This window comes from Diabrotica undecimpunctata, chromosome 1 (genome assembly GCF_040954645.1).
Source record: "Diabrotica undecimpunctata isolate CICGRU chromosome 1, icDiaUnde3, whole genome shotgun sequence".
Classification (NCBI taxonomy): Eukaryota; Metazoa; Arthropoda; class Insecta; order Coleoptera; family Chrysomelidae; genus Diabrotica; species Diabrotica undecimpunctata.
Genome location: NC_092803.1, coordinates 65,291,615 through 65,312,810, shown reverse-complemented (window position 1 = coordinate 65,312,810; position 21,196 = coordinate 65,291,615). Strand labels below are relative to the sequence as shown.

Here is a 21,196-nt window from a genome sequence, read left to right as displayed (position 1 = left end):
GGTGTGTCTACGAGGACTTTATGGAATATGGAATATGAGTTGCTTCCATAAAGTCCTCGTATACACACCGTCTCAGGACTTGCAACTTCAACGTGGAGTCATATGTCGCCATGTTACCTAATCCAACGGTAACTTTAACATCATAAGTATTTATAAGATATAATGTCGAACAAATGTAACTAATTATTTGTTAACGGGTTTTTACCCATATATTTAGTGGCTACATTCATGTATTCCTAGACACCGATGATGGAATGATGTATTCCGAAAACGTTCTGTCTAACACAGCCCGTTTGGGTTTTTAAATATATACCTTTTACAAAGGATTTTAATTAATTTTTTAATATATGGTATACAGCCAAATACAGGGACGTAGATTCCTTGTGGATAGTGAGAAATCTCTATTGGAACCAACAGCCTGGTGTTACATTAGCATGATGGTAAAAAGCAGAGGAGTGAGACAAAGCTGTATACTTTCACCATTACTATTTAATATATACTCCGTAGAGTTATTTATGCAGTCGCTTGAAAATTGTATAGAAGGGATCAAGATAAATGCTGAAACTATAAATCAGATTCTTTATGTTAATAAAACAGATATTATCACTAAAAGTGATTACGATAATATTAAAAAGTAAAATATCAGTTAAAACAAGCAAAGGAATTGGTTGACGAACCCAAATCTTTATATCACAATAATTACCAAGTTTGTATCTATGCGCCTGTATCTACCGGGTTACAAACCCTATTTGTTTATATTCCTACACCGTCTGAACCGAGATACACTTTTTTGTTCACTGTCAAATCATAACCTATCAGTATAAAAAAACGTTATTTTGTTCAGTTCTGTGAATTGGAGTAAGGAAACAGTTAATCTATATATGTGTTCATCAATCGGGACGTCGCATAATTACTTCTCTTCTATTCCATGTCAAAATATTGCCATAACCTGTAGGTGATAAACTCTAGATATTGAAATGTTTTGCTATAGTACATTTTTTTTGGAAGCCATCTGCTATAAAACGCAACTACTGCAAAATCTACTGCAACCATTGGCTTATTGTACATTGTATCTTCCTTCCATACTTCGAGTCCAAATTTAGCACTTTCTGCCTATAGGTTTTTTAATAAGTTAGTAATTTTTTTTGGAGTAGAGGCTAGAAGTGTAGTGTCGTCTGCGAAACGCAAGCTAGATATGTTGACATCGCCTAGGTTTACTCCTCCCTCCCAACCATCCAAGACTCTGGGCATTATGAACTCTTAATATATGTTAAATAATATATAAAAATAATAATAATATATATAAATTATATATATATATATATATATATATATATATATATATATATATATATATATATATATATATATATATATATATATATATATATATATATATATATATATATATACATATATATACACCGGTATTTTTTGACGGTACGCCCTTCCGGTAGGGATCTATGAAGGAGTATCACCGAGACGCAAGCCCTTATCTCTTGCCGTACTGCTCCACCATAGGCCGATCAGACACCAGCATATTCTAGTCTAAGCCGCAGATTCATTTAGAATTTTAAACTGCTGCGTTAGCCTTTTTATTTTCTGTACACCGAGCTGGGGATCGAACTCACATCCACTGAACCACTCGCAGTGAAGAGGATGAGAACCGGCCGCCCAGCCCACTTGGCTATCTGACCGACATATGTTAAATAATAAGGGAGATAAAACGCATCGTTGACGTAGTCCCTTCTCCAAAGTACATTCGTCAGATAGGTATCCGTCCATTCGAATATATGCCAGGTTATCTTGATACAGTTTGCGAATAAGGTGAGTCAAGTGTTTAGGTATACCCATTGTTGTCAATATGTTCCATAGTTTGTCTCATTTAACATTATCAAATGCCTTTGTATAATCAACAAAACAAATACATATCAGGATCTGATATTCACTGGCTTTTTCTATGATGTTTTTTACATTAAGAATTTGTTCTCAAGTACCTTTGCCCTTCACAAATTCAGCCGGCTCAGGTTCTATCTGCCACTTTATGAAGTTTTCTAGACGACGTTGTAGGATGTAGAGGATAACCTTACTTGCGTGTGATCAATAGAATCCATTAAGTTCATAAAATATTTCTGATTTTTTATCTACACAGGCTATTACTTTTATGTACATTTATTAAATTACTATACTAGACATTAAACACCGAATTTGTATCTAATTGTCAATAAAAATTATAAAAAAATGATTTATATCCCATATCAAGCCCTTTACACCAGATTGTTCCGTTCATATAAATTATCCTGAAACTATAAATCACAAAGTCGCGTCATGTAGCGAGCGTAACAGTTTGCGGCCTTTTTCGTTAATCTTACGAAACCGAACTTTGAATCAAAAGGATATTTAATACGTAACATAAATCATCTAGAAGGACGTGGTTACAATGTCTAGACCTCTTATATTTTCGTACGTAATATCACTTCCAGATTTTAACATAAATTTGAATCCAAAGTTTTAAATAATGTCAACGCCCTTTTAGTAAATCTAAAAATAGGTATGAAAATTTTGCTTTTATGGAAAGTTCTTAAAAAAAACTATATTATAGGATGTATTAATTTGTTTCAACACCGTGTTTATTGTTATTATTATTGCATTGGTACACCACGTTCTCAGAAATCTTCCAATTTTTAATCTGCGCCTCGATCGGTCATTCCATAAGTCCTTCCCCAGTCTTTTTTCTACTATCTTTTTGTCAATTCCTTCCCTCCAGCTCATGTCATTGAGTTAAAAATTAGATAACAATTCATAACAATTCATAACAATTCATAAAAATTCATAACAATTCCTAACAATTCATAACAAGTCATAAAAATTTAAAACAATTCAATTAAAAATCATCCTTTCACCTTCAGCATTATCTTTATCCCTATCCGAGATTGACTTTTCTAGCTATATTTCTTCATGTTTCGCTCTGGGATCATACTAAAGTTGTGCTTAAGTGGGCGCTGAGCTTCCCTTCTTCTAGACTTAAGAGGTCTATTGTGGCTCCCTGTCTCTCACCATGCCATTCTTTGCTGCGGTTTCCCACTGCTGTCTGCTGGAACTTGAACTGAGTGCGGAACGGAAAATGAATTCTCGGCTGGATGTTTGGTCGCTGACAGAGAAACCGTGGTTTCCTAAGAACCACGATCTTCACTAAATTGTGTCTTGTCAAAATGGATATTATTTACCACCACAAATCGATCACTACTCTCTCCACATCTCGTTGTCCAAGTTTATCTCGCTCGTTGCCTTCTTGGTGTTAGTTCTTCAGGTTGTTTTGGGTCTTCCACTCTTCCTCCTCTTGGCTTGTTACCAATTGCACAATATTATTCCAATAATTTCTTTTATTTGTTGGTTTCTATATCTGTCTCTTCGTGATAATCTGCATGATCTCCGCCATAGCTGTCAATCGATTCTTGTCATATTCTGTGCATCTCCTTGTTTCTGCATCATAGAGTGCGGTAGTTTCGACGGTCGTATTGTACACATTTATTTTCCTTTTTTTGCTACCATATATTATTTAATCTGCTTAAAGCTCTTCTTTTTTGATTTATTCTTTCGTTAATTTCGTACTTTTCGGTTTCTTTGCTAATTTTTTCTCCAAGATATCCATAGTTTTCACATACCCTTATTTTGTCGTTTTCGCCTAAAATTAGATCAGTTGTCTCTTCAACTATACTGATGTATTTTGTTTTATTCAGATTTATTGTTAGTCCTGTCATCGTTTCAGGCATTTTTTTTCTCGGCCAGTATTATCTGGTCATCAGCGAATTGTAATTTTATTGTCCAGTGGTATACCCATTCCGTGGCGTCTCTTTTCCAATTTATCAATCCTAAACGGATAATGAATATTACAAAGAGAAAAGTGTGCGGTATTATTATTAGAGAAATATCAAGAATGTGGGATATTGATTATTACTAAAAATTAAAAAAAGGATGAAGTAAAATGATTAATTAAAAAATTGTTCACAAAAGTCTTATCTTCTATAGACTGTGGCATATGTGGATAGGATACATTTTCATTTTAATAAAAAGCACGCACTATTTGTGTTTATTTTTACTACTGAATATTATTTCGCTTTCCGTTTCCGTCGAAATTTAACTGCCACTGAACTTAACTGAAGCGGAAATCGAACACTCCGGCACCGACTACAGAGGAGCTTCAGAATTATTACGCCACCATATAATTATTTATATTGAATTTGTACCGAAGATGGTTGCGTTTGGTCTCAGCGGACGAAGTCTCCTAGGAAACCGCATGTTAAGCCTTTCATGAAGTTCGCACTAAAAATTTTTCTAATTGGGAGATTATTATTTCATCGTTGAATGTTCCCAACTGTTGCTAGAACTATGTTGGTGAGAACTATACATCAATTGGTGATAAACCCTAATATACATTCATTTTTCTATCCTTGCTCATTTTTGCAATATGCATTCATTGTTCCTCTTGTTTTTATGAAAATAATAGCTATTCTTACAACGATAATATAGTTGACTTTCAGTTTCATTGGAATATTTTTATCACACAACACACCACTCGATTTCTCCCATGTCGTCTATGCTTCCCTCAACTCTACTGCACGTATCTTCACCTGATTTTAAACTACCCTTTAATACAGATCATAGATACATAAAACTATTATATTGGACGTTTATAATTCCAAGGTCTAAGTATTCATAGTAGAACCAAAGTAAAAGACATCTCGACTCAAGTAGCTGAACTTAAGTGTTGGGCATACCCTAAGACAGAAGAATGGCCGATGGAACAAGATACTTATACATTGGAAACCTAAAACTATTACTTTTCAAAATTATTTTACTATCTATTTATATGTAAGTAACCATCTTATTTTGTGGTAGTAGTCCCATCTTCTAAGTACAATTTGTAGTGGTATTCAATATTTGTACCATCGTTTTACAAATGTACCTATATAAAAGTTAGCTGTTTAAATGGCGTAATGGTTTTCTTAATTGTATAGGTGATTTGGTTACTATAAAATATATTCTTGTCATATTCTAACTAGAATATTTTGTGTTTTCAGGGAATCTGCTAGCACAGTAGCTCTCGCCGGTAGTTTAAATCAAGCAGGTCAAAGATTGGAGGTTCAGGCAGACCTGGTATCAGCGCAAAGATTCAGCCTGAGTAGCCTTAGCGAATCTGTCAATGCTAGTATAGCCGATGACGCAGGTGCTAGCGTTAGAGCTCTGGCAGGATCAATGCTTAATTATAAGGTAAGAGAGCACGTTTTCCTAATTTCTTATCTTAAATCTACTTAATTATAAATAACTCGAACTTGCGGTATTGATCCATATTATTCACCATTTATCTAATGATAGTTATAATCAGAAATTAAATTATAAATTTCAACTCAATGGATATATCAATGGATGATTTGCATTTATATATTATTAGAATGGGCAATGTATGGATTATGTTTATTTTTAATCAGACAGAATACATGTATATTGTGTAATATTTGGTGCCGTTTGTTTGAAACCAGCTGGTGCAGGGATCCTAGATTGTTGACATCTCAATAATTACACATGGTACATTAAAAGTGAAAGTCTAATCATTATAATAATAATAATAACCTAGCTTAATTGTATATAAACTTAAATAAACATTAACTGACATTTGGTTACGTTATATTTGCGACTTTTATAGTTTTCGATTTTGAGTGCGTAAGTTGCAAAACGTTTTGTATTTTTTGAGTTTATGAAACTATTATCAAAATAAACTTATTTATTAGTGCTAATGACTTAGGTGCTAAAGGCTTAATACCGTCAGAATTGTATCAAAATGTGTCTATTGTATGTCACTTTTCAGTTGTCACAATTGACAAACCAAAATGGCAAACTTGTATCCACAGAACTTTTCAGGAAGTTTTCATAAATTCGGATTCAAACAGTACTTGATTGGATAGAAGTAATAATACGAAAATTAAATTTCGAGTCGTCCGTCCGTCCGACAATCCATCCAACCATCCATTGTCATCAAGTGCCACCAATCACGCACTTCGATGTTCATCGCCCTTCCTTCTGGAACAAATAATTAAATCTAATTGGTCGAGAAATGAAAAAGTTTCATATAAAAGTTAATTTTCTTTAAATATGGGACATTTTCGGATCTCGCTCTCAGTCAAGTCGACAGTCAAGTACAGTCAAGTGTTAGTGTGTGTTTTACCCGTGTAGGGTAGCTCCCTAGAGCACTTTGCTCGAAGGGCTCTGTTTCTTTCTAAGACTCTGAAGCTGAGTTTTTTTCTTCTTAGAAAGAATGTGTTTTATTTACCACCTTAATAAAACCACAAGGGCATTGACCTCCTCAAGGTCATGCCACAATAAGAGCGTACCGGCCAACTACGCAATATTACACCATATTGCGCAATAGTTGGACAGATTAATAAACATGGAAACTTGCACCAAGTTGCAATCAGATTTTCATACGTTTATTAATTACACCGGAGACGACATGGCGCCCAACCTTCAACGAACTCTACCACGACTCCGAGATGTTAGAGTTCTCATGCTCCGCGATCGAAAATCGCAAACAGTTCCAACACGATGCCTGCATCAAAACCACTCAAGAAAACAGCGGGGAGAAGCATCGGATGTTAGTACACCACACTAACATGCCGATATCCACCTTCTGCAGCCCTGAAACCGTCGATGTGCCACATCTCCGACGAGCCAGCCTACTTGATGCTAAGTACCTGATGCAGTAGATGTCTCCGCAGTGGCCAGTCACTGCCTGCCCTACCATTATGTGGCCCAGAGCACCACGGAGGCTCAGGCAAACCCACCGGTGACATGCAGAGGGGAAATGTACAGCTAGAGAGGACGAAGCCGCCGTAGAACGAGCACGTCGTCGAGGATGGACCTGCAGATGCTGTCCACAACACCGACCACCGCCTGTGAGTGTTTTTGTGCAGTGTAAGTGCGCGCTACGCGAGTGTACGCGAGTGTAGTGAGTGTTAGAGGACTTGTAAGTAATTTGACAATATAGACATATTCATTTTGATATATTTCATGTAATATTTGATATATTTTATGCATTTTTTTTTCTTTCCTATATGTGTATTGTAAAAAAATTGTTTTCTTAAGTTTTTTTAATAAAATCATCTTTTTTTATCAGCCTCAGAGTCTCCAAAGCAGGGGGGATGTCATCAAGTGCCACCAATCACGCACTTCGATGTTCATCGCCCTTCCTTCTGGAACAAATAATTAAATCTAATTGGTCGAGAAATGAAAAAGTTTCATATAAAAGTTAATTTTCTTTAAATATGGGACATTTTCGGATCTCGCTCTCAGTCAAGTCGACAGTCAAGTACAGTCAAGTGTTAGTGTGTGTTTTACCCGTGTAGGGTAGCTCCCTAGAGCACTTTGCTCGAAGGGCTCTGTTTCTTTCTAAGACTCTGAAGCTGAGTTTTTTTCTTCTTAGAAAGAATGTGTTTTATTTACCACCTTAATAAAACCACAAGGGCATTGACCTCCTCAAGGTCATGCCACAATAAGAGCGTACCGGCCAACTACGCAATATTACACCATATTGCGCAATAGTTGGACAGATTAATAAACATGGAAACTTGCACCAAGTTGCAATCAGATTTTCATACGTTTATTAATTCCTCCGGAGACGACACCATCCGTCCGTCCGTGTGTCCAGTCTTAAATTGAAAAAAACTAAGATACAGAAAAACTGACGACGGATTCCGATTCAGAACTTAGTTATTTCGGCAAAAATTGTCAAAACGGAAATACTTACTTCTGGTTTTGAGAAAATTAATAAAAACGGTATAATTCGCTAATGATTATAGATAGGTAGATAGATAACTTATTTTGACAACGGATTCGTGATTAGCGTTCAAAAGTACGTCTAAAAACATGTCTTGGTTAACTTCAGGTCGTAACAGTTTTTCACATCCGGTGAACATATTTCTTGACTTCCGGTTTGTTTTTGATCTTTTTAAATGTAGAGTTAGTCGTGGAACATACAAAAGTTATTAAAAATTAGAAATTCTAAAATTTGCAACACACTATCGATTTGATTTCGATCACAACTTTGTTTGCAAAATAAAAATTCGTACAGAAAAATGATTTTTGCTCCGATAAAGATTATCGAGGCGAAATAAACGAATCTTTTGGTATTTTAGGCTCCTGGTAGCGATTCATGCAGCTGCATCACGACGGAAGACTGCACATCGGAACGTGTCCGTTTCGATGACAACGTCAGCTTCATAACGTCTTCTCAAGCCGAAAAGACCAGCATTGGAAGCAGCTGCAGTTTCCGAGCTCGATGTGCTACAAAATCTGCATTGTCTAAATCGACCGCTGCTGACAAGGTAAGAATTCTGCTTATATTCGTTTTCGTATGCTACCCTTTTTCGCCCACTGCTACAAATAATAAACTTCTTTCTTTTATCAGACAGGAACTTGCTTTAATTAAGATAATTGAAAATCATATTAGTATTTTATATGCGCCCAGTTATCATAATATTAACCTCACATATCTTACTGAAGGAAAAACTCTTGCCTAAATCGGGTTGATGATTATTAGGGTTAATTTGATTTCGTTTTCTAATGATGTCGCGAATGTTGAGAATAAAAGAGACAAAAAACGTCACGATTAGATACGGAATGTTACGAAGGTAAAAGACGTCATAGAAAAAGTAACAGATATAAAGTGGAAATTTGCAGGCCATAACATCAGACAGAGGGACGATAGATGGAACAAACAAATGCTGCACTGAAGACTGAAGGGCTTTAGATAGATAGAATAACATTATATGGTCTTAGTATATAATATATCCGCTCCTGGATGTGTCGTAACGGATTTAATCATTATCATCAACAGCAACGGATGTAATCCTCGTCGGGTGTAAGCCTCCCTAAGGTGTGTCCATTCATTTTTGTTTGTTGTTTTTTGTATCCATTCGTGACCAGCCATTCGCTTGATGTCATCATCAGTTCATCTGGTTTGAGTTCTGCCTCTGGTTCCTGGTCTAGAGGCAGGTACGGAGTTAATAGAATTTCCAAAACAGCAGGAGACTTCGATGTGACCTTACTGACCTATAATTTCGGTGACAGATTCATTGCCGATCTTGTCGTTGAAGTCGTGCAGAATGATAGTTATTTCTTGTTTTTTTCATTCATTTTAATGTTGCTTGAAATTTTTTGTAAAGTAGTTATATCTCGTTTTCAGTACCTGTTTAGGTTGGAGAGTGGCAAACTATAATATTCGTATTTATTGACTGCCTATCAGTCTTAAGCATTGCAAATTCTATTCTTTTCCAACAACAGCATCATTAATTCTAGTGAGGACACATATTGGATCAGAAGTTATTATATTTATATTCTAACCAAATCGGATGATTACTCTATATCTATCTTAGAAAGAATGATACTACGAACAATGATTGGAGCAGTTTCCGAAAACCGAACATGGGTTACCAAATAAAACTTTAAGCTACAGAACACACATAAGCAGAACTTCGGTGAAAAATATATTATTTCTAGAATCAAAGAAATCCTTTTACATGTAACTTGGTAACTTGGAAGATCGCTGCTTCTAACTTGTAATTCTATGTACAAAACATAACAGTATAACGCAGGACACTTGAAAAGGTTGATGCCATCTAAGTACTATGTATCAGTGCTACTGAATATGATAATACCCGAATTCAAGAAATATGTTGGCGAAATTGCTCGTGAAAGGTTCCGCTTCCTTCTTAGCATTGTAAGCTGATTCTATTGAGCTTAGGCTCAAATAAAAACTCAATGGTGGGAGAATTGGGGCTTTAAAATGAATGAGGTGATTTTTTTTTATTTGGTTTGAACCATTAATTATCAATGTTAATACTGTTGATAACGTTGTTCACTATTTGAACGAGTTTTCTTCAGACAACAATTTTCCCGAAATTGTTGAAAACGGCGAACTGCAAAAACACGTTTTTGGAAAACTGAGTATAAAGTTTAAAAACATGTTAGAATAGTAAGGGCGAACAAGTTTTATTTTATTAACAAAACTTAAAAGAGGATAAGTTCTGAAGCTATTTATTTGCAGCATGTTTGATAAAGGTATAGTTTTATGGGATTTAGCCACAATTGGCTGTAATGATAATTACATTTTTTTTTTAAGAAAGAAAAAGTTTTTTTTTTTAATGTAATTATCATTACAACCAATTGTGGCTTAATCCCATAAAGCTATACCGTTATTAAAAGAGGATTTTGCAAGATTTGCAAGATTTTTATAAAATTAAAAGAAAAGGGGTTTCATATTTTGTATTCCACAAAAATAAACATAGTTTTGTTAACAAAGTATATGGAAGCTAATAGTAGTTAAATAATTTGGAAAATTCACAAATAATGCTTCAATTAAACTCAATTTGTCCAATTCCTCCACTAATAGGTTCTTTTAAAGTACGTTTGTGAGGCATGGGTACATAATCAAGAAGATCTTGTAAGTCCTTTTTCTTTTCTTCTGTAAGCTTGAGAGCACCCTGGTATTTGAGAGAAAGTTCTATAAGTTAAAATTTATTACATCGTCAAGTTTCTTTCGTCCCTTTTGGAGTATGACATTTGTAGGAATATCCGTGTTATATGCGATTTGAATTTTAAATCCCATCTTAAAATCTTTTGAAAATTCGAATATTCTGCCATCCTTGAAGTTAGCTTCAACATTTGATATATAGTTGCTGCCTTTTGAAAAATACTGATGTCCTTAACCATTTCCCTCGTGACTTTATCAACTTGAAATTTGGTCTTTTTTTAGTGTGTGTAATAAAATGGGTATAGTGTTTTTTAGAAAATACCTCACAGTCCTTGATCTTTAATTTAATTGAACCAAAAACTCGATCACTCCCATCATCGAATGCCCTGACATTAAAAAAAACGTGCTTAATAAGATCAACGCGATTTGTATGAATGTGGCGAAGGTTAGACAAAACACAGTTTATGTTCTTATTTTGCCGGCACAGTTATCACATGCTTATTAAAAAAGTTCTCCAAGTAGTAACTAAGAATACTGGCTATTTCGCACGGTGTGCGTTTAGCAATGGTTTCATCCCATACATACATTATGTCTGCTCCTGTTTTAACGTTGTGGATTCCTAAGTTGTAAGTCCACATTTTTCTTTTGTAGTATTGTACGTTGCCGGTAAGTTTAGGCGTGGGTAATGCTTGTTGTAAATCAATACATACAACTTTAGTATTTTCATCCTGGTTACTTTCGTAGCTTTTCATCATATTTTGAGCAGCTTTCTGCTTTGCTAAATGAACCTTCAGTTCAGTATCCAATTCAGTTATTCTGCTAGTCTTTAACTCATTAAGTTCAACTTTAATCTTGAGCAGGTATTACAATCATCAACAGAAGGAGGCTGAAAGCAATTGAATTCGTTGACAAAGATATTTTGATAGTAGGACCCTATCACAGGCTGTTCATCAGAATGTGTGTTTCTTATCCATTCCATATACTCCAGTAATTGACGAACCCGGTGACATATATTTTCTAAAAGGACTTTTGGCTCTGCTATAGTGACTGGAAACGGTAACAAGTGAATCAATGTGATCTCTGACCAACTGCTTTCTATATCCAACCATTTTATTTCCTGGACTTAGCTTCCCTCTGTTATCACCCAGCACAGTTCATGTGGGGGTCTGCTTGTCTAAAACAACGCGAACTCTTGTTTTCGCTTATGTCATGGATGCTAATAAAAGCCTGACGACAAACACATTTTCTTTGTCCATTTATTGAAACACTATATTCTATGGTCCGAAGCTTCCTACTAACTCTGGCAGTAATTAAAGACTAATTAAAGACTTTTTACAATCATTCCAACTTAACACTTTTGAAAGGTATTGGTTTTGATTATCCTAGTTGCCGATTTGCCAAAAGTTATTGAAAATCATATTGATATTGTTCATGCCCAACTTTTTAAAACACATTTTACGACACTTACATGGCAGTCCGATTGTGCGCGTAGATACAGTTTTCTTTGTATTTCTTGAAACGTACACTTCACCACAGTTTCATTTGGTTTTACACACGTTAACAAGCTACGTTACGTTTTCTTTTGCTTCCGCCTTGTCGTGTTCTCGGCGTCCAGATAAATTAGAAAAAACAAAACAACTTTAAGGCTAATGTAACTTCGGTTTTTTCTTGAAATACGAGTAATTAAAACTACAACATTTCATGGCTGCGCAACCTGAGAGAGTGGTACGGATGTACATCAAATGAATTTTTCAGAGCAGCCGTCTCAAAAGTCCGAATAGCTATGATGATTGCCGACCTCCGCCGCGGAGATGGCACTTGAAGAAGAAGAAAACTACAACAAGCACACTATGGTACCCAAAAACTCAAGAGCAATGCATATATCTGAGACTATCTCTCACCAACTACAGAAACACCGGCGCGTTGATATACGGTTACAGAGGAGAAGGGGCGCACCTTAAACGAAAACGCAACGAAAGCCAGTTCGTTGTGTTCAATTTCTGACTTGAATAGATTGGTATATTATTTCTTACAGAATTTTAGGAATATGAAGTGCGAAACATGCTTTTATAATATACACAAGCATTCTTTAAAGGTTTGTGAAAAAGATAAGACTGTTTTTGAAACGTCGACTTTGCGAGTTCGCCCCTACTCTTCCAAGCTCCTGATATCAAGTGATAAATTTTTTCAGTGGTAGAAAAACCTATTTATTAAAAAATCGTACCAAATGTTTTCTATTGTTGTAAAAAATCAAAATATATTTTTATGAAAGCAAAAAAATTGACCGAAAGAACAAAAAAAAAATCGGATATTTTTGGTACATCTTTGCATAACTAGCGACGAATTTGAGGATTATCTTGACGTTTTTTTGGGTAATCCTCTATCAGAGACATACCTGACTATTTCAAAAATAAACTCATTTTCATAGAATAATCTTTAATATTTGTTCTATATATTATCTGCGCATTGACACCTGCTGCATTTAGTAAAGGGTAAAAGTGTTAAGGATAGTTCATCAAGTGCTCCACCTCACGTTTTGTTGTATGTATTATAGGATTCTATTATTTCTGTGAGTGCCTTATCTAGATTTTTCAGAACATACTCTTCCAGAAACAGCCGTAATTTAAGGTTGATATGCAATAGGGAATTACACACTGTTATTTTACTAACAATAAATTTCAATTACTTTGTCTTTTGTTGCTCTTCAACAAGAACAGTTGTACAACATAAAGAGTCTTACAGGATCTTTGCGATTGCATCTCCATGTAAAGTTCTATATTATTTATGCAATGATAACTTTTTTAATCAAGAAGAGCAAAAACCTTTAGACTATATTTCGCCGGTTTATTGGGAATATACTGACAAAACGGAACTCAACTTTCAATTTTTTATCGAATGTGAGATACTCGCTAGGAGTATAACAGTTTTGAATATTCTTAATAAATCGCTTATAAATGGCTATATTTCCGCCATTTTGTAAATTTCTCGTCGTTGGACTCTAGTTTAAATATCAAAACGTATGGTGATTGTAATAATATATCTTATCTTTGTTTTGACATGATGTTTTCAAATCTCTGTTCCAGTCTGACCCGTGGACCAAAAATCACGAGATTTTGTCTGTGACCTTTGTAAAATCCAGCCGAATAAAGTGAGTCTTTCAATGCTTAAATTGAACTGCTTTCTACTCTGTTACATCCATCTATTTCATCAAATATTTATGTGTAGTATAATATGAGTAACACAGTCAGTAGTTTTACATTCGTACGATGTCTAATATCATTCAACATCTCGTTCGTGAAAAATAAAGACCAAGACTCCAAAGTTGTGCGAGCGTTTCGTGCATTTACTTTTACCCCTGGAAGATAGGTAATTATGTATTCTGAACGTGTTCTTACGTTTCTTGGATCCGACTTTTTGGACCATTTGGACATTATTTGTCAAGAAAAAAAGTTTCTTCATTACCTATTGGTTCCAAAGTTTTATCCTCTTCTTCCTATGTGTTTACTTCATCTTATGCCTGAGTTTTATAACTCATACCTTAGAGTCTGCACCCGCAATTTCACAAAATCCCATCACATTTCGTGTACCGAGATTTTTCACTTGTAGCACACCATTGATAGAAAAGAAACGTTGGATAGATACGTCATCACATCCGACTAGGTTTTATTTGAAGGTACTGGGCATGTGCGGATAATTTTGGACAGCGTCAAATAACAGCTAACGAAGGATCTAGGATTGGGGTATGAGATACCGCAGAATACTAACGAAGCAAAACAAACTACTTTGTTTTAGTTTTTAACTGAAGTACGGCCTATGCAACTCCAATATACTTTAATTTTTTAAAAAGTTAAACCTTTTTGTGACAGGTCGAACCCAAGTTTCGACCTGCCACAAGAACCACTATAAGCGATATTTTATATTATTTTTAAGGACGGAATAGTATGGTATTTTTAGATTTTTGCAATAAATATTGATATTGGAAGATGATAAAATATCGTCATTTTAACGCATTCAGATTTCTAAGAAATTAATGCCTACATTTTTGATACTATACAAATTTGTCACTTATCCTTATTGCTGATTTATTGATTTCGATTTATTGTCATAATATACAATACAAATATTTTTCTTTTTCAGATTAGCGACACGCTCAGCAACGACAGTATATGTATAGAAATAGACGAAAAACCTAAGAAGTATTCTTCTCAAGCAGCTATATTGCGCAGTCAATTTTTCCATTCCATTAACGACGGCAAACCCACTACGAAGAGCCTCGACGATAAGACCATCATCGAAGTGTCCAACGAGACATTGGACAAACAATCTCAACCACTTATAATTACCGAGAACGGACCCTTGGTGGTCAAGCTGTCGTCTTCTCTCAATTTCGAGAATTCCAAGTTATAGTTACCCTAGTTTTCTTAGAGACTTTTATTTGTTAGAATATTTTTTGCTAAGACTGACAATTCGGTATAGGTCACGTTTTTTGAAAATATGTTGTAGTGTTGAGGTATGAGAAACATTTTCGTATCATATCATAAGTCTGAGACTGTTTTTCTTCTAAACACTCAAATATTTTTCATTGTGATCAGCGTAGATTTAACAAAAACCAAATGTGAACGCTCTTTGCTTGTTATAGGATTTTTTAATGAAATCCATTTTTGTAAATCTGACTGTGATCAGAGGGGTTACACAGAAGAGGGTAATATTGAAAACGAAAACATCACTAACTATCAATTGTTAACTGTCACTCCCTCTAAACCGATGATTCGTTAATCGTAGATATCTAGAGTATCAAATGGATTGAGCTCTGGGGAGCTGTATCTGTGTGATCGAGCCCTACGTGACCTGGTATATTGAAGTATCCCTTAAAAATTTTCTTAAGAATCCGGACATTCCGAGTAGAACCGCTTTTTGCCTCGTTCACTAATACTCAGCTATTTAATGTTCTCTTGAACGTGGTTCGCAGTGATACCAGTGGTAGGGAGGATACTTTTATTATTGTCATTAAATTATTTTTTTTATATTAGAGTCACAGGCTGTCACAACACTTTCGAATCTTCTTGGCATGGATAAAATTAAATGTCGCTTGCCCCCCCCCCCCCAAACATTTTTAATAACTTCCCATAATTCACTACCGACTTTGACTATGAAGCTCCATGAATTTTCAATGGAGTTCAAATCAGGACTTTTGCTGGCCATGACAATACATTTTATTACTGTTGTTGACTCACTCAGACGTATGAACTGAAAAATTATCCTGTATGTATAACTGAATGTATAAAACTAATTTTTTCCGCTGTTCGAAGATTGGAACCTCGACTTTCATGCACTTATTTTCGGCAGTTGAAATACTTTATTTCTCGAGAGCATTTTCTTCATTGTCGTTAGAGATGTTCCCTACACCTTGTCTGAAATGTCTTCACAATCTTTTTTGTTTTTGATATTATTTCCTAACGATAAATATGAATACTTTACTGGTATTTAATTTTGCAGCTACTTTACTTAAGGACCAATTTTCTTCCAATTGAGTTAACTTGAGCCTAGTTAAAGGCTACAGCATTTTAAATTTATTTATCAATGATTTTTAAGAGCAGTCACATTTCGGTTTCGTTAACTGTACATCTTGCATTTGTAATAGCGAAGTAATAAAATATATATTGGTTTAAAATCAATTGACACTCATGTATCATTCAGATAATATTTCTTACTTTTTATTGTTTCTACTATGATATTTTTAATGTCTCCTTCTCTAGTTTTAATGTATAGTTTCAATACTATTGAAAATACGAGTTTGTTTTTACTATTTTTTATTCAACAATGACTGTACGAATACTTCTTCTTCTTCAAGTGCCCTGTCCGTTGCGAACGTTGGCTATTAACATGGCAATTCTGATCTTATTTGCGGCGCTTCTGAATAGTTCGACCGATGTGAGCCCGAACCACTTCCTCAGATTTTGGAGCCACGAGTGTCTTCTCCTGCCTGGCCCTCGCTTACTGTCTATTTCGACGAATACATCTTAGCTTATTACAGCACCCAGTATAGTATATACAAAGAAAGAAAAAAATAAAATTGCAGTCGTTTTCATCTACGTAGATTTCATTGAGTTCGAAAGCTTACTGTGATGTTTAATGATCAAATTTTAAATATCGTCATCTTTTATTTTTCTTCCTTTATATTTAGAACAAATGTTGAATACCTCAACACTATTACCATTAGGAAATTCGCTAAATGACTCGTTTTGCAAAAATATTACTTTTTGTATGACGGTTGTATATTTTATACTGATTTTAGAAAGGTATGAGGAATATTAAAATAATTTTTATTTACAATGAATTTTATATATTTTGTAGGGTTTTTGTTGTATATTTGAGATTTATTATCAGTAAAAATGAATGAACCTTTTCAGCTGTGATTATAAACAAAGTGATCCTTAGAAGGGTCTATAAAATAATGACACTGTAAGATATTTTATTTATTATTTGGTATTATCATATTTAACACAATTAATCCATTGTCTATACAATGCCATATGCACATTTTCCCTTCTTCGAAACTGCTGAAAGACTTATTACGTAAACTTCTTTCTTTTAACTATTATTAATGTATCATCTGCATAAAAAAATATTCCGAGTTGTTTCGGTAATTAGTTTTGATTATTAAGAGCTCCCGTTCTGTTTTTCGACGCTTAAAATACTTGTTTTATAATAAAAATTGCATATTATATTTGTTTTGATATTTCGATTTCCAATTTGGAAATTGTTTTTAAAAAAAATCTGAAATAATAATTCTTGGAATATTAGAATATCATGTATCTTCAGCCTATGAAGACGCTGCTCCTTCTCTTTCTTTATGGTTTAGTGGTTAAATCTGCCATTATTTCAGATGTTTTTATTTCTATTTTAGTTTTCTGTGTCCACTTATTCTTTGTATTTTTCCTTACTACTTACTGATAAAATTTAAGTGATTATCTAAATTTAAGTGATAAAACTTAAGCCCCTTTTCCGTTTAAGAGGCTTATAATGTTGTGTGGCTTCAGGTTAGGAAGACCACTTTTTTCACACTTTATTTCTGCTGTGATCGTTCATATTCATATGTTTTTCGTTTATATCATCTATTATATCTTTTTTTACTCTTACCTTACTATTTACATGATAATTTTTAGGTTTCTGAATATTAAGTAGCTTCAGGTTGGGCAGGCACTATCCTTCTTCACCCTTTCTTTCAGGCGTAGAATCTTCTATTATTTCGATATTTACATTTATATTTTAGTTTTTTTTCTATCCATGTCCATTTGTTCATTGTTTTGTGTCTTTCCTTACTACTTATTGGTAAATTTTCAGATTTTCTGAGTTCCTATTCTGTTTAAGAAGCTTAAGACATTGCACAGCTTCAGATTATGAAGAAGAGGTTCTTCACTCTTTCTTTTTGATGTGGTATTTAAATATAATATACTCTTTTTTATTTGGATTGTTTTCTGTCCATGCCTATTTGTTCATTGTTTTTCATCTTTCCTTACTAGTTTCTAATAAATGTCCAGAGATTATAAAAACTCCTGTTCCGTTTAGAGTTCTGTCTAAAACGAGTATTGTCTAGCTTCAGATTAGGAATACCCTTTTCTTCATCACTCATTCTTTCTGATGTCGGTCTACCATTATTTCAGATGTTTTCCTTTATATTAATTTTTTTCTATCGATGTCCATTCAATCTCTGTTTTTGTCTTTCTCTGCTATTTACTGATAAACATTAAGTGATTATAAGAGCTTATGTTCCACTAGGGAAGAAGACTACTTCCTCGAAGAGGAGTATTGTGCAGCTTCAGATTACGAAGATGTTCTTCATTCTTTTTTTCTGTTGTGGTATTTAAATATACTATTATAGCAGTGGAAATAGCGAAGTCACACCAGAAACTGTAAGACCAAACCCAGAATGGGATGATATCCCACACAAAAAGGATTTTCAAGTGAAAACAGCTTCAGCTTCTTCGGGAGAATATAGCTTTTATCGTATGTATTATATATTATAGCAGTCGTTATCATTTCTATTTTGTTTTCTGTTCATGTTCTTTGTTTTTTGTCATTCTTTACTACTTACTAATACAATTTCAGTTATTATAAGAACTTCTGTTCTACTTAAGAACTTACTTTAAGATAAGTATTATGCAGCGTTGGATTACACAAAGATCTTTCCTTCTTTTTGACTCTTTCTTTCTGATGTGGCTATTCAATCTGCTATCATTTCAAGTGTTTTCCATTATTTTAATTGTTTTCTATCCTTGTCCATTCGATCTTTGTTTTTATCTTTCCGTACTACTTACTGATACATTTACAGTGATTCTAAGATCTCATGTTCTGCTTAAAGAGTTCCGTCTAAGAGAAATATTTTGTAGCTTTAGAATAGGAGGACTTTTATTACTCCTCTTCTTTACTCTTTCGTTCTGGCATAAAATCGACTATTTTATATGTTTTTAATTCTATGTTAATTGTTATCTGCCAGTTCCCTTCGTTATTTGTTTTTGTCTTTGCTTACTACCTAAGTTATAAATTATCAGGGGTTTTAAGAAGATAAAAAGTTTCGAACAAGAAACGCGTGGCTTCAGTGTAGAAAGAGACCTTTTTTTTAATTTTTCCCGCTGCTGTGGTTGCTAGACCTTTTTAAATATTTTCATTTATATTTTAGTTATTATCTGTCACGTCGTGTCGTTCTGTTTTTTTTTGACTATCTTTACTACTTGCTTGATAAAGTTTACGTGATTATAAGAGCTCCAAACGAGATTTTGGAAATATGTGTGTAGCATAGTTCAGGGTAGGAATCCTTTCACTCTTTTTTTCTGGTGTTGTTGCTAAAATTTCGTATTTCGTTTTCATTTCTATTGTATCTTATCAGTCATCAAACCGTGACAAAACTTGATCATATCTATTAAAACTGGTTCTAATTTTGACTATATTAAATTGATTTAAAAATGTTTTTAATTTTAGTCCTATTTTAAGTCACATTAGTGTAAATCCTTAATTACAGTACTCAAATATCAGAAAAGAAGGAATAAGTAAGGAAATTTTTAGGAAGTATACATTTTACTCAAAAAATAGATCATTGAATAATAAAAAGTGATACTTTTTAAATAATACCTTTTCTCTATTTTTTAAAGTTCCTCATACTTATAGAATACGGCTTTATCAACTATGTGTATACTTGTCAAGTGGAAAAATATTGTTTAGTCGATATTTTTTTATATATAATCCTCCCTTAGCAATCTTTTGTCGTGTGAATGTTGCTCTTTAATATTATTGTTCGGAAATCTAAACAACCTTTTCATGTTAACAGAATCCTTTCATCATTTCAGTTACTTATATACAATATTTTGAAGAGATTATTTTTTTAATTGTAACGTGTATAACAAAGATATATCTCAAATATAAGTTTATTGTCTTATACGAAAGTATTTTATTTCAGTGCATCAGATATTTTACTCAATTCATCGTTTAGGAATTTAATAAAAAAATAGGGAATTTGATATAACACAGTCTTTGTGGCACATTATTACAATGGCCTTTATGCAGTACTGGTCAAAGCAGAATAATTAGAAATGCCAATACCTTATTGTCTCCGTTTTGTACAAGAATTTGTTAAAATGGTATCCCGACAAATTTAAAATGCTTTTTTAAAATCAAGCTTTAATATATATTGTTATTGCAAAGAAACATCAAAAATTAATATACTAAATATATCAGCAAAAACACAGAAACACAAAACGTCGGAAGATTCCCAATTTAACTAATTTGTTTTAAATTTCACTTTTGAAAACATTGATTGATTAAATCTATCAAAAAATATAATTGTCAATTTTGAATTGTTATATTAACAACGGCACGGCTAGGGTTCTTGACTGTTATGATCATATCATGAAAATGAAGTATTTGAAAGCTCGACTGTCAGAAATGACAATCAGCTGGTGAGATTGAAGAAAAAGTTTTATAGGTGTCAACATAAATGTTATGATATAATAAAAGAAGTTGAAGAAGAAACCAATAATTTAAAAGTAGAATACGGAAGAATCAATTTTGTAGTATTAGTGCATGGTAAATTTGGCTTAAGTTGCTGATATCAGTTCTCTTATTTAATGCATTAGGTTGTTTCAAAATATGACACATCTCCATAAATTGTCTCTTATTAAGGTTACGTTCTCTACAGAGAATTCTAACATCATATATATTATATATGATGTTAGAATTAACTTAATTAATTAATTAATTAACGTTACGTTCTCTGTAGAGAATATTTATATTCCACTATGCATCAACAATTTAACCATATATGGGTAACGAAATGAGTACAAGTATGATGTAATTTATATGGAAAAATTGTTGATGCATAGTGGAATATAAATGTAAATACAAATGGCTTGATTAAGCTTGGGTATAAAGTTTACTTTAATTGCTATCGATATTTCACTTTGGATATGTGAATGGGATGTTTTCGGTCAATTTGGAGATAAAAAAGACAAGAGTTGTGCTACTTTATCTATTTAATGAAGAGGTTTCGCCCACTGTTTAATGAGCATCATCAGTTCATCTAAAAGAGTGTTATTAGCGATACAATGAGAAACAATTAAGTAAATGATCTTACCTTTAAAAGATCTGTAGCGTTAAAATGGTATTAATGTGAAGAAA

At 33.6% G+C, this 21,196-nt stretch overlaps 1 protein-coding gene across 7 annotated transcripts in view; it reads left to right on the top strand.

Annotated features, from left to right (window-relative positions):
* LOC140450210 (E3 ubiquitin-protein ligase RNF19A-like) overlaps positions 1 to 19,393 on the top strand; it is a 246,140-nt gene extending 226,747 nt beyond the window's left edge. For all 7 annotated transcript variants that reach the window (XM_072543693.1, XM_072543721.1, XM_072543729.1 and 4 more), the window contains 3 exons: positions 5,082 to 5,271; positions 8,190 to 8,378; positions 14,663 to 19,393. In XM_072543693.1, coding sequence (XP_072399794.1) covers positions 5,082 to 5,271; positions 8,190 to 8,378; positions 14,663 to 14,932 — 649 coding nt within the window. In that variant the 3' untranslated portion in view covers positions 14,933 to 19,393. The remainder of the gene's footprint in view (positions 1 to 5,081; positions 5,272 to 8,189; positions 8,379 to 14,662) is intronic.
* Positions 19,394 to 21,196: the final 1,803 nt, after the last annotated feature.